This window comes from Phaseolus vulgaris, chromosome 6 (genome assembly GCF_000499845.2).
Source record: "Phaseolus vulgaris cultivar G19833 chromosome 6, P. vulgaris v2.0, whole genome shotgun sequence".
Lineage (NCBI taxonomy): Eukaryota > Viridiplantae > Streptophyta > Magnoliopsida > Fabales > Fabaceae > Phaseolus > Phaseolus vulgaris.
In genome coordinates this window covers 11526296-11539331 of record NC_023754.2, presented here as the reverse complement: position 1 = coordinate 11539331, position 13036 = coordinate 11526296, and the positions used below count along the sequence as shown (strand labels likewise).

At 33.4% G+C, this 13036-nt stretch overlaps 2 protein-coding genes across 3 annotated transcripts; both read left to right on the top strand.

Moving 5' to 3' along the window:
• The first annotated feature begins 750 nt into the window (after positions 1-750).
• LOC137833376 (uncharacterized) lies at positions 751-1386 on the top strand. Its single transcript, XM_068641728.1, has one exon. It carries the CDS (start codon positions 751-753, stop codon positions 1384-1386), a length of 636 nt encoding a protein of 211 aa, XP_068497829.1.
• Positions 1387-7595: 6209 nt separating this feature from the next.
• On the top strand, positions 7596-13036 carry LOC137831112 (homeobox-DDT domain protein RLT1-like). Of its 2 annotated transcripts, XM_068638648.1 has the most exons (8): positions 7596-8055; positions 9019-9126; positions 9216-9875; positions 10867-10943; positions 11159-11635; positions 11739-11822; positions 11973-12061; positions 12680-13036. In XM_068638648.1, the coding sequence occupies exons 1-8, from the start codon at positions 8049-8051 to the stop codon at positions 12747-12749; spliced, it is 1572 nt and encodes a 523-aa protein (XP_068494749.1). In that variant the 5' UTR covers positions 7596-8048; the 3' UTR covers positions 12750-13036. The 2 variants fall into 2 exon arrangements, with proteins under 2 accessions (XP_068494749.1, XP_068494750.1); XM_068638649.1 differs by lacking the exon at positions 11973-12061 and having other exon boundaries at positions 7698-8055.

The window sequence follows — 13036 nt, the reverse complement described above, 5'->3', positions numbered from 1 at the left end:
GGTGTTGCATAGAAAATCTTTCTGTAGACACAAATTGGGTTATAGGATATTTGGTACAAGATCTTTTTCTTTTCTCAATGAAATAGGAAATAGGTAAATCTGAATAACTTGTTGAAATCTGTGTAACTAATCTGAATAGAATTGAAACACATTGTTTTGCAAAAACCAAGTATATCAATTAGCACAAATCATTCAAAGGTGTTGTGTGGTTTGACTGTCATAAATCTCTGGATTCAACTATCTGTTTTTCATTTGTGCATATCAAGGAGTTTCTTTGCTCCCTGTTGAAATCACTTAACATCTTAAAATCAGATAACTGAAACACTGTGTTGATAAAGTATGCTGAAAAATAAATTTGTTCTTTCCTTAATATATTGATTCAACCCCCCCCCCCCTTGAACTTTGAGACTTTGAACCCAACAATTGGTATCAAGAGTTAGGACTTGTATTTTACTTAAGTTTGTGTGCAATATGTCTGAGTTTAAAGTGTTTTTTTATGAGGGTTCATCTATTAATAGACCCCCTATGTTTAGTGGGATGAATTATGCATTCTGGAAAATAAGAATGAAAATTTTCATGGAATCTATTGACTATTGTAATTGGGAGGCCGTGGTCCATGGACCTTTTCTGCCAATGTAGGTTGTCAAAGATGAAACAGTGGCAAAACCAAGATCTAAATGGAATGAGAGTGAAAAGAAAAAGGCTCAATATGATCTAGTAGCTAAGAACATCACAACTTCTGCATTGACAATGGATGAATTCTTCAAAATATCTCAGTGCAATTCGGCTAAGGAGATGTGGGAGGTTTTGGAAGTTACTCATGAAGGCACGAATAATCTAAAGAGATCAAGAAAACACTCACTCATTCAAGAATACAAACTTTTCAGGATGCAACCTGAAGAAAACATTGTTGATGTACAGAAGAGGTTTACCCACATTGTAAATCATCTTACTGGACTGGGAAAGGTGTTTGACAAAGAAGAGATCAATATAAAGGTGTTGAAGTGTCTTGATAGGAGCTGGCAACCCAAAGTGACTGCTTTATCAGAAAGCAAAGATATGTCAAAGTTGTCCACTGCTGCACTGTTTGGAAAATTAATGGAGCATGAGCTAGAGCTCAAAAGGCTTAAAGAGCAAGAGACAATGAGGAGGAAAACCAAAGGACTTGCATTGAAAACAAGTGTGCAGAATGATAGCAGTGAGGAGACAGAGAATGCTAAACATGATGAAACACTAAGTCTACTTACAAAAAGGTTCAGCAGATTCCTAAAGAAGAAAGGCAGAGATAAGACTCAACAAAAAAAGAGGTATCCTAAACCGAATGAATCTAATTCTTCTAACTATACTTATTTTGGTTGTGGTAAAACAAGGTCACATAAAGAGTGATTGTCCAAACAATCAAATAAAAGAAAAACCAGCCAGCAAGAAGGTTGAAAAAAGTAAGGGGAGAAGAGCCTATATATCTTGGGAAGAAAATGAAGTATCTTCAACAAGCAGCTCCTCAACTATCTATTTTTTATCTGTGCATATCAAGGAGTTTCTTTGCTCTCTGTTGAAATCACTTAATACCTTAAAATCAGATAACTGAAACATTGTCTTGATAAAGTATACTGAAAAATAAATCTATTCTTTCCTAAATAAATTGATTCTTTTCCTCTATTTTGTAAAAAGACTAAATCTGTGTGAAATTTTTAAAAGCTCAATTCACCCCCCCCCCTCCCCCCTCTTGAACTTTGACACTATTAAACCCAACATCCTCAAGAGTCTCACATGTATGAGTTTTTACCTCCGGTTCGAAAAATTGAAGTTTTTGTTCGACCAGGACGGGGTTCTTGTTGCCTTTAGTTGATATTGTTTCCCAAAATATTTGTCCTCATTATTCTTCTTTGGTAATAATGTTGGTGCAGGGTCTTTGTCATCCTCCCTAAGAGTGAAATCCTATAACAAAGGAAAATGTGACAACTCAAGGACCTCAGTTTCTTGAATACTCCCCCCTGAAGCTGGGAATTAGGAAAGAAGGACTTTGTTTCATGAAAGGTGACATCCTTGGTAACATAAACTTTACGATCTTGAGGGTGATAACATTTGTACCCCTTTTTGTTGGGGGCATAACCAATGAAGAAACATTTGATGGCGTGAGGATCTTAATTACCCCAATAAAGACTATGAACATGGACAAAAGCAAGACAACCAAAGACACAACTCTGAAGACTAGTCAAAAAAGGAATAGAAGGATAGAATGTGGTCATAAGTTGAACATAATTAACACCCTCTAGAACCCGAGAGGGTAATCTATTAATAAAATAAGTGGCAGTCAAGATTGTTTTCCCTCCAATAATATCTAGGAATAGACGTTTGGAAAAGTAGAGCTCTAGTAACCTCAAGGAGATGACGACTTTTACTTTTTGCAACTCCATTTTATTGAGATGTATTCACACAAGTTAATTCATGAAAAACTTCATTTTCCTCAAGGAACTTGGAAAGATTTTGGTTCACATATTCTCTTCCATTATCATAATGCAATCTCTTAATTGGTCTTCCAAATTGTGTTTGAACCATGCAATAAAAATTGACAAACAAGTGAAAAACGTTGGACTTATCTATCATGAGGAATATCCAGGTAACCCGAGTGCAATCATCAATAAATGAAACAAACCATTTTGCACCTGAGATATTAGGAATAAGTAAAGGTCCTTATACATCTAAATGAATAAGATCAAAAGGTTTAGAACTTATATTACTATTGGGAAAAAAAGTTGGTAGATGATGTTTAACAAACTCACAAACATCACAATGAAAAGACTCAACAGACACTTTTGTAAATAAAACAGGAAATAAGGACTTTAGGGTACTAAATGAAGGATGACCAAGACGTCTGTGTTGAAGCTATATTTGAGACAATGACCAAGATTCAGGGTCTTGCTGAAGATTATAAGTGTGTGCTTGCAGTCTAGCACACTTTTTATTTTCTTCCTGTTGTAAGTAATATAACCCGCCCTGCTCTTTAGCAATTCCAATCCTCCTCCCCGTGGCGAGATCTTGAAAAACACAATGGGAATGAAAAAATATCACTGCACAATTTAAATCTTGGGTAACCTTTTGAATAAACAAGAGGTTATTAGATAGTTTGGGAACATGAATCACATTTTTTAAAGGAAATGAAGATTGAAGGTGGATGTTACCACAACCAGTAAGGGGGATATTGGAATAATTAGCAATAGTAATATGTTGGTTACCAGATAAAGCAGTGTAGGATGAAAAATAAGACAAATGAAGTGTCATATGGTTAGTAGCACCAAAGTCTATAATCCAGATATTTTCAGTACTAGAAGCATTAAAGGATAAGAAACTAGAACTCTTACCACTCATTGTTAAGGAACAATAGCTAGATGTCTTAATCAGGGAGTCCACGAGAGCTCAGAACCGATTGAGTTTTGCATATTGGCAAAATCTGGTCCGGTTCACAAAATTAATTGGATTTTTTTTCTAGTGGTGACGGTCAACACGATGTCAACGTTCAACTATGGTCAACGGAGGTGGGCAGTGGTCAGCAATCAATGGTGCAATGTGACAGACAACAAAAAAAAGGGTTGGAACAATGAAGGCTGCCTCGAAAAAATGTAAAAGTTAAAACAAAGTTGCAGCATTGAAGGCTGCCTAGAAAACAAGATTGTAGCAATGAAGGTTGCACAAAAGAAATGCAGAAGCAGAGTCTCCCAAGATTAATAGCTTTGATACCAAGTTGAAAGAAGAAGATTGAATATATTTCTGAATGTGTTTACAAATGTGATTACAGTATAAATTTATAGACTATTTACAACCTAATTAAGGAAAGAAATAATAGGTAATTAAAGTTATACAAATCAAATCAAATCACCAAAAGATATCAAATTTGTCCTAATAAATAGAAAACAGAATTTTCACTAATTATAGAATAGTTATCTCCTAATTATGTAACAATCATATATGTGCAAGACCTAAATAACCAAAAAAAACTTGAAAAAAAAAAAACATGAACGGGGATGTCAGACGATATCTTCGCTTGAGCAAACACAATACCACTAAGCAAGAGATATCAGACGAAGTACTCACTAGAGTCACTAAAACAAAACAAAATTTGCTTAAGCGAGGGTATTAGATGAAGCACTGATGACACTTTAATTCGAAGAGTATATTGAGTCTGAAGTAATAATTTGTTCCTAAGGACGAATATCGAACCCACAAGGAATAGTTCTAAAATCTCAAGTATAATATTCACTAAATATAAAAAAAAAAATGTGTCAAAGTTTGTTTAAAATTGTTGGTATCAGGATATTATGCAAGAAATTTAAATAAAACAAGTAAATGATTTAGATGATTCAATTGAGAAAATATGAATTGAGGTTAATCTTTCTCACCCATCTGTATTTTCAACAAATAAAAACATATAACATTCCATCTTGATTGACATTGATACACATATAAAAATCCTTCATATTGATTCCTCGCATACAAAATTATTAAGATTGCTTCATTTGATCCTTGTCTGAACATAGAAATATCAAACTTTGTTTTCATGTAGCATGGTAGTGGAAAAAGTCTTTGTAAAAATTTCTCCTCTACATATTTCCAACTTGTGAGGTTTTGATTTGGATGGGATTTGAGTCATTCCTTAAATTTTCCCACCAATGAAAAAGGAAACAAACTCAAATAAACAAATTCAATATCACCTAATTGAAAGCCATTATTTCCACCAACTTATAAAATGTAGATAAATGTGTATATGGATCCTCATGGTCCATTGCTGTAAATTGATGGGTACTAATTAGATTGAGGAATGCAGGTTTCATTTCTAAGGCCTTAGTGGTAGCAGGTATTGCAATACTAGAAATGCCTTGGTCCCTGCTGCATAGCATAATCTCCAAGTGTTCTTTTGGGTTCTGGTGGTTGTTCTTCAACCATGTTGTTTTCTTCCTAGCAAATTTTAATGTGAAGGTTAGAAGTGGTTGAAGATTTTTCTCTAATTTTTTCTTGTTTTTCTTTTCCTTTTTAACCTTGTTCTTCCAAGCCGCATTTTAAATTTTCGATTCAAATTGCAATTGATCTTTAAAAATTTGGCCTCTTAATATCATATAAGACAATTTACTCGAGGAATAGTACAAAGAGTAACTAGCAATAAAAATTTATAAAATACGAAATTAAAACAAATTTGAAATAAATGAAAAATAAAAACACTAGACAATTAAAATATTCACAATATCAAATTAGAACTGTTCCCCGACAACGATGCCAAAAACTTGATGACTCTTTAATTTGGCAAGTGTACCGAGTCAGAAGTAATAATTTGTGCCTAAGGACGGATATCGATCCCACAAGGAACAATTTTATTTAAATCATCTAAATTCATGATACCAACAACCTTTTAAACAAACTTTGTCATATCTTTTATATTTAGTGAATATTATACTTGAGATTTTAAATGTCTTACACCCCATAATTTCTTACATGAATTTATGTAAGAAATTTAAATAAAAACAAAGTAAATGATTTAGATGATAAAATTGAGAAAATTGGAATTGGGGTTAATCATTTTCATTTGTTTGTATATTCAATGAATAAAAACATATAACATGTCATCTTGATTGGCATTGATGCACATATAAAAATCATTCATATTGATTCCTTGCATACAAATTTATTAAGATTGTCTCCTAAATATCAATTCCTTACATACTTATAAAAACTTTCTTATACAAACAAATGTTATAAAGCAATTAACATTTCAAATATATTCCTAACATTCAAATATGTTAAGCATTATCATTTACATCACATGCTTAAAAGTACTTTTCAGTCAAATTTAAGGATCAAAATCACGAATAAAGATTCAAATTTTAAGAATAAAATGATAATATCAATCTCAATCAAGAATAGAATATTATAAATAAATATCACCTCAATATATAAGAGTTTGAACATATTACTTCTATTTTCTGAGGGAAGACTTAGTAACTCATATTGACCATTACAATCATGGAAAGCAAGAAAAGAAGATTCAGGGTTTCCCCTTGACGAGTGCTTCCTTCAGGGTTTTCTATCTCTGATTATCCTCCCTCTCATATATAGATTCCTTACGCCTTCTATTTAACCTAATCTGATGTAGTTTAAGTGACATGTCGCTTAAGCGAGATATTACTTGCTTAAGTGAGTTTCACGAGAAAAAGCTCAACTTCACTGGAGTGAACTCGCTTAAGCAAGCCTTGGGCGAGTCTTGGGTGAGTTTGCTCCAAAAAACAAGTTTTCCTCTGGAGTGATCTTGCTTGGGCGAGTTTTTAATGCTCCAACTTTGTCTTTTCATCTTGTCTTTAACTTGTTCATTCTCATTTAGTCATTTATCTCCATCTTCCCTTGGATTTATGAAATTAGCACAAACTTGGAAAAAATCGTTCTTATTCATCTCATAATCCAAAAATGTGTAAAAAACTCAAATTCCTAAATTAAAGGTTGGATTGTAACTCTATTATCAATTAAAGTTCATAAGTGTCTATCTTTTTTTTTATGAAACATCACTAATTTATGGCATTTATCAAGCATTCGCTAGAGTTACTCAAACGAAACCTCCGCTCAAGCTCCTTAGAATCACTTAAGCAAGACTATCACACGAAGCACTCATTGGAGTGAATCAAATGAACCCTCTACTCAAGCACCTCAAAATTCTTGAGAGAGGTATCAATTAAAATACTCACTAGAGTGACTCAAATAACACATCGGCTTAAGCGTCTTAGAATTCACTTGAGCAAGGGTATCATACGAAACACTCACTAGAACGACTTAGACGAAACCTTTGCTTTAGCACCTCAAAATATGAAAGGATAAACTAGTCAAACAAAAATCAAATCAGTCATACCATTTTTAAATCATTTCTTGAAATTATCTTAAAAAAACAATCAAACACACAAAAAAATGAGAAATAACATATAATCTTTATAACAGTAGTAATTAAAGGAAATGATTGTCAACTAACTAAAAAAAAAATTATTTGGTTCATATTCGTATGAACAAAAGAGCATGCAAAAAGAATAAAGAATAATATCCTCTAATCCTATAATAAGAACAAAAGGGAAAACATTAAACAACTAACTTTTTTTGCATCCTAGTCCTTGAGGGGTCCAACCCCTTTGTGAGGAATTTTTTGCCTTACCAAATATTACTTATACTTGTGTTTTCGCCAGTGTTTTTATGAAAAGTATTTAAGAATACAAAAATAAGTTTCACTTTTGTGCCCATCAACATCGATTTGATATGTTTTAGTGATTATACATTATATCTTAAAAAGTGTTATAAGTTTGTCAACATTTTAGTCATCTTAAATCTTACATCAAATTAAATAAATCTTACATCAAATTAAATAAATCTTACATAAGTTAAATGCATACACGTTAGAAGCCGTGGAGGGTAATTGCAACAATAAACTAAATACTTATTATCAGTAATTTTCTAATCGAAAACACAAAGGAAAAATCTTTGACTTTTGGATCAAGATTCAAGAACGACTCCAAAAGAAAAAGTGCACGGAATAATCTTTTTATAGATGAAAAAATAAAATAAGAGAACGCATTGTCCAAAACTGCATAATTTTCTTTCAGCGTTCATTCTTTCTGGGAAAAAACAAAGCACAGTTAAATTCAATTTAATTAGAAAATGGAAAAACATAACTTGATTTTCTCTGTTCAATCAGAAAGTAAAAAAGAAAAAAGAAAATGTAAAAGCTGATTGGAGGAAGAAACAAATGAAATAAGCAGAGAGAGAAAGAGAGAGAAATGGTTCTGCTGTCTCTATTGGCTTTCAACTTTCCCCAGAAGTTACTATCTCTCTTTTTTTCTGTTCTTTTACCTAAGATGAATTAAGGGTCAAATTGAATCAATCACACAGACCCACTTTTTAATTTTGTATTTTCTTTTGATTTCTCTGAAATGGGTCTCATTTTTCTGAGAACCCAGTGAAAAGTTTGTACCTTTGACTCCAAAACTTGCAGAGAAGAGGGAGATTCACCACAATTCCTCACAACCATGGAAGGTATTGTGTTATCAGAGATTTGAGTTTTTTTATGTGATTTTTTTTTTCAAAATTGTTTCTAATTCAGGTATTGAATGGCTTGGTTGGAATCTAGGTCCTGGGTGGTTGTTGTTTTGATGGTTATTATGACATCAAGGTCTTGAATTTGGGGTCATTGGGCTCTGGGATAGTTTATCAAAGTGTAGGGAAATTGGGATTTGGTTGAATTTCTGTCATAATTTGGAATTAAATATTTGATTTGTGTAATAAGGAACGGTTTTAGTTTGCTTTGTTAATGTCATGAAATGATGCCTACGGTTGGATCTACTTTTTGTATTGCATGCTTTGTTCCTTTGCAAAATTCTGGTAATTTTGCAACTTTATTTTCTGTTTTTTAAAGCTTTTTTTTATAATTTTCTTTAAATCTTAAGTTTTATTGTATAATAATATTCAAGTATGAAGCATGTATATTAACTTACACAGGACCTGAGCTCTTAATTTTTAAAAAGCATTTTGTTGACAAAATTGTGAGGATAGGAAGAAAGGGCTGATTATGATCTGTTTCTATATTTTTTATGCACAGAAAACCTTTTTTCTTGGCAGTTAGGAATGAAATTCATTAACTACATGCTCCTAGTGATCTTGTGTAACAACCTCTTGAAATTCAAACCTCTTCTTCTTTTTGGAATCATTTGATGAAAACAAGAATCTTTCCTCTCAGATTCAAGGAAAGCAGTTTTTTCACTCTTGGGAAAATTTCCAATCTTAAACTTGATTTCAATTGGTCTTACATACGTCCTTCTTCATATACTCATTGCTGTTAAGCATGTAGCTGTATGTTTGATTTCATAACATTTTTATCAATTGAAGTGGATGGTATGACATATAAGATTCTTCTTTTTTGTTGTTGGTGTTTTTTATTGCAAAGTGTTGTTATTTTTTCCATCTTAACTCATGTGCTTCTGCTTTTCTGTTGGTACTCAGAAGCAACTGAGATGCAATCAGAAGAGAATAAATTGTCAATGGAGAAAAATAAGAAAAGAAGACTCAAAACACCTGCCCAGCTCACGGCATTGGAAATTTTTTATAATGGTAGGTTAACATCTTTTGTCATATGGGTGTTGATGCATCTTGCTGAGTGATGATTCTTTAGAATTTCCCTTTTCACTTTCTTTTTTCAGATCACAAATATCCCACGGAGGAAATGAAATCAGAACTTGCTGAAGAGTTGGAGTTGACAGAAAAGCAAATATCTGGATGGTTTTGCCACAGAAGATTGAAAGATAAAAAGTTGTTGAATGATGAAGTAGGTGCTAATGGACGACAAGATCGTTCAAGTGGTGTTATCCAGGATCGTGGCAGCGGTCTAGTGCAGGATTCGTGTGGAAGCACTAAACATGGTGATTATAGGTATCTGGATCCCAAAGAGGTTGAGAGTCATGGCCTCTATAACCATGAATTTTCAGCTGCAGATATGACCTATCACAGGAATCATCATTATACAGAAAATGATAGTGCAACAGACAACACATCATCTGAGAGTTGCTCATCTTTGCAAGACCCATTGCTTCCTCAAGGACAGGATCCATATGATATGGAGCCTTCTAGTCATTTGATGCCTAACAGGTCTCTTCCGCCCCTAAATCCCAAGGGTGCAAATAATATGGGATATAAACCTTCAGGATATTTAAAAGTGAAGGGAGAGATAGAACATGTTGCTATTACTGCTGTCAAAAAGCAGTTAGGAAATCATTTTCAGGAAGATGGACCTTTACTTAGTGTTGAATTTGACACAATTCCTCCTGGGGCATTTGAAGGCCAACTTACAGATCTAGCTAATGGTAGGTTGTGTTGTACTATATGTATTCAGTTATCACATTTTTTCAACTCTCACTAGGTTTGCAAGGCTAAAATTGTTTTTTGTTGAAACCATATAATTGCTGCTTTGGGTTAATGGAATATTGTTGCTCACAAAAGACAGTGGAAAATATATTTGGCACACATCACATTGTTTTCCTTCTTAGGAACTGGTAGCTTTAAGTACGTTCTTTCTTTGAATAGAAAATAAAATATACAAGCCCGTGGTTATTTGTGGTGCATTATGATTTGGATGTTTTAGATGTTTTGGAGAACTTTCAAGTGATGCCTTCTTAAATGAATATTGAAAGGTTCAATTGCAATTAATCTGATCAGATTGGCTGTGGTCTACAATAATTTTCAACATGTGTCTGAAGATTGCTAGTTGACATTAGATCTTGTATATCAGAAGCTTTATGTCACAATTCATTAGCCAATGTCTTTTCAAATTTGAGGTCTTGAATGAATGTTAGCACCTACTTCTTTGAAGTTTAGAATATAAATGGTTTATAAAATTATATTTTCAAATGGGTTGCAAGGGCTGAGGACAAAGAATAAAAGCTAAGAGCTCAAACTGCTTTATTAATTGATGCATTTGGATTTTCTTTAGAAAGATATGCCTTAGAAATTGTTTTGTTTTGGTAAATCATGCTCATATGGAAGGAGTTGAGGCTCTAGTTCTTCTTAAAGTTGAAAACTTGTTACCAGCAATGAATGCCTTCCTTTGGGAAGTGCATATGATACGACTTTTGTGTACTCATCTTTGTGCAATATGCTTTTTTTTCTGGTTCTGGTGAGGAGAGTTCATGATCTTTGAACGTTTTACTTTAATAGATTTATCTCAGCTTATGTGTCAAGGTTTGTTGTCTTCATTCTGCTGACTCTCATAACTCTAAATCTAGTTTCTGCTTGCATATGGTCATTTGAAGAATAGATTGAGAATCTTACCCTTCTAATCTGGTGAATCCTTGACAGAAGGATACTATGCTGCAAATTCTGCTCTTCCAAATTCACCAGAAGTCTCTGCTGCGAAAAAGCTATCCAGTAGCTCTGTAAGCTGAACTTTTGAATGCATTCATCTTCTGTTTTGATTATTCTAGTAGAGCATGATCTGTTTAAATTATAAGATACATGCTTCATAAATTGAGCATTTACTTGACTTTTAATGTTAAATCTTACAAGCCTAGGGTGAGTGGTGTTTTCTTTAAAGTCAGTGCTTAATTGTTAATGCCTGGTCTCTCACTTTCTTTTCCTTGTGTGTTGGCAGAGATATGATTCGTATTTTACCAAATTAAGGTTCCAAGATTCACATATGGAAGGAGGTGACTTTGGTTCTTTGCATGGTCCTGATTTCCAGGATAAGAAACCCCACAAGCATATAAATCAAAGACCAACTTTTCACAGTTTTACCAATCATTTTTCTCACAAGAACTCTTCCCTGGATTTCTATGTAGACTCTACTGGGGAAGCATCTGCTTATAATGGTGCTAAAAAACATAGAATGGGTACTAAGCATGGTTTTGAGGGGATGAGGTCAGACTCTGCTTCCAACCCTAGTGACCACTATGAAGAGAATACCCTTGCAGTTAAGCAGATAGATTCACTGTTACATCTCTACGATAACATCAATCTGAAGAATGTACAAAAGAATGAATATGTAAAATCTAAGCCTTCAAATTCAATACATAAGTCTCAAATTTACTTGAATGCTGAAGAAAAAGGGCTTACCAAAAGGATGGCCAAGGTCCGTGAGTACACTTGCATTTCTTTGTGTGTTTTGCATGCAGTCATCAATTTGTTTTGCTTTCAAATGACTTAACATTCTTGTTTGGTTGCTTTTGTTGCAGGAAGAGAAGTTTAATGGCGATAGAAAGTTAAAAAGACATTATCATGATCCAGATGGAATTAGGGTGCTTTCAAATGAAAAGATGGTGAGTTTTAGTTGCATTGCATAAACTTCCTGCATCTGTGGTTTTTTGTAACATGATTTTCTAGTCAACTCACTCCCCTTATTCTTTCATTGTGCATAGGATATTTTTCTTTACTATGTGTCCTTATCCTTTTCTACATTAACATCATAGGTTGCAAAGCGAGCTAAAGTTGACCCATTTGAACAATATGATGTTAAACAAACACCTATTTCTGACCTGGAACCAAGAAAAAATCAAAGGTGGCCGTTTATATCTTTTTTATTTTCTCTTTTTTCCTGATTACTTGCTTCTCCTGGTCCTCCTGAAATTCTGTGAGCTTATGTTCCTGAAATTTTGTAAGTAGATTACTTAGAAGTATTTATATTCACAATTTAAATATTAGAGTTTTTGGTCGGTGGTGAGAAGAATAACTTTTGCTCATGTTTGGTTCAACATTTTTCTGAGAAGTAATCGTTTATTTTTTAAATTATCTTTTAGGAACAAACAGCTTCTAAAAGTGTAAATAAGATGTAATTTGAGTCCTACACCCCAAGATCAATTCTACCCTGCATAAAAGTTAAAAATTTTCACTTCTCCCAAAATCAATTCTTATCACCACAGATTTGAAAATCACTAAAGAAGAATTTAAGAAGTGGAAAGAAATGGTTATTGAAGAACTATTGAAATTTTAATTTGTTAATTAATGGTAAAATTAGCCATACACTTAGCCCCATTCCTTCCCTTTTCACTGAACTGGATATGAGTTTAACACATTAATCTTAAAGTTTATAATAACTTAATCCTTGAAAAGTTTAATCCTACTTGTTATTGACTTATTGAATGTAGAACTCTTCCTAAAACCATACATGTTCATGTAGGTCTGCTGCAGAGATGCCATCTAGCTTTAGTGAGGATGAAACTGCTGAAACCAGTTCCTCGGTGGATTAAGTGTTGTTGACAGATATGATATTTGCAGGGTTTCTCTGAGGTACTGGTTTTGTACAGTCTAGAAAGACAGGTTCATTTTGCACAGTAACATCTAGAAAGACACACTAACATGACTAACATGATTTGCTGTTGTGCTTGCCTAGTTGCTTCTGTAAGAACAAAAATCCCCCCTCCTACCCCTTTTCTTCAAATTTTGGATGTAAATCTCATTTTCATGCAGCTGTTTGTTTGTGTTAGGTAGGAAGGATCCAAATGCAGTTATAATTATACACAACTTCCTTTCTTAA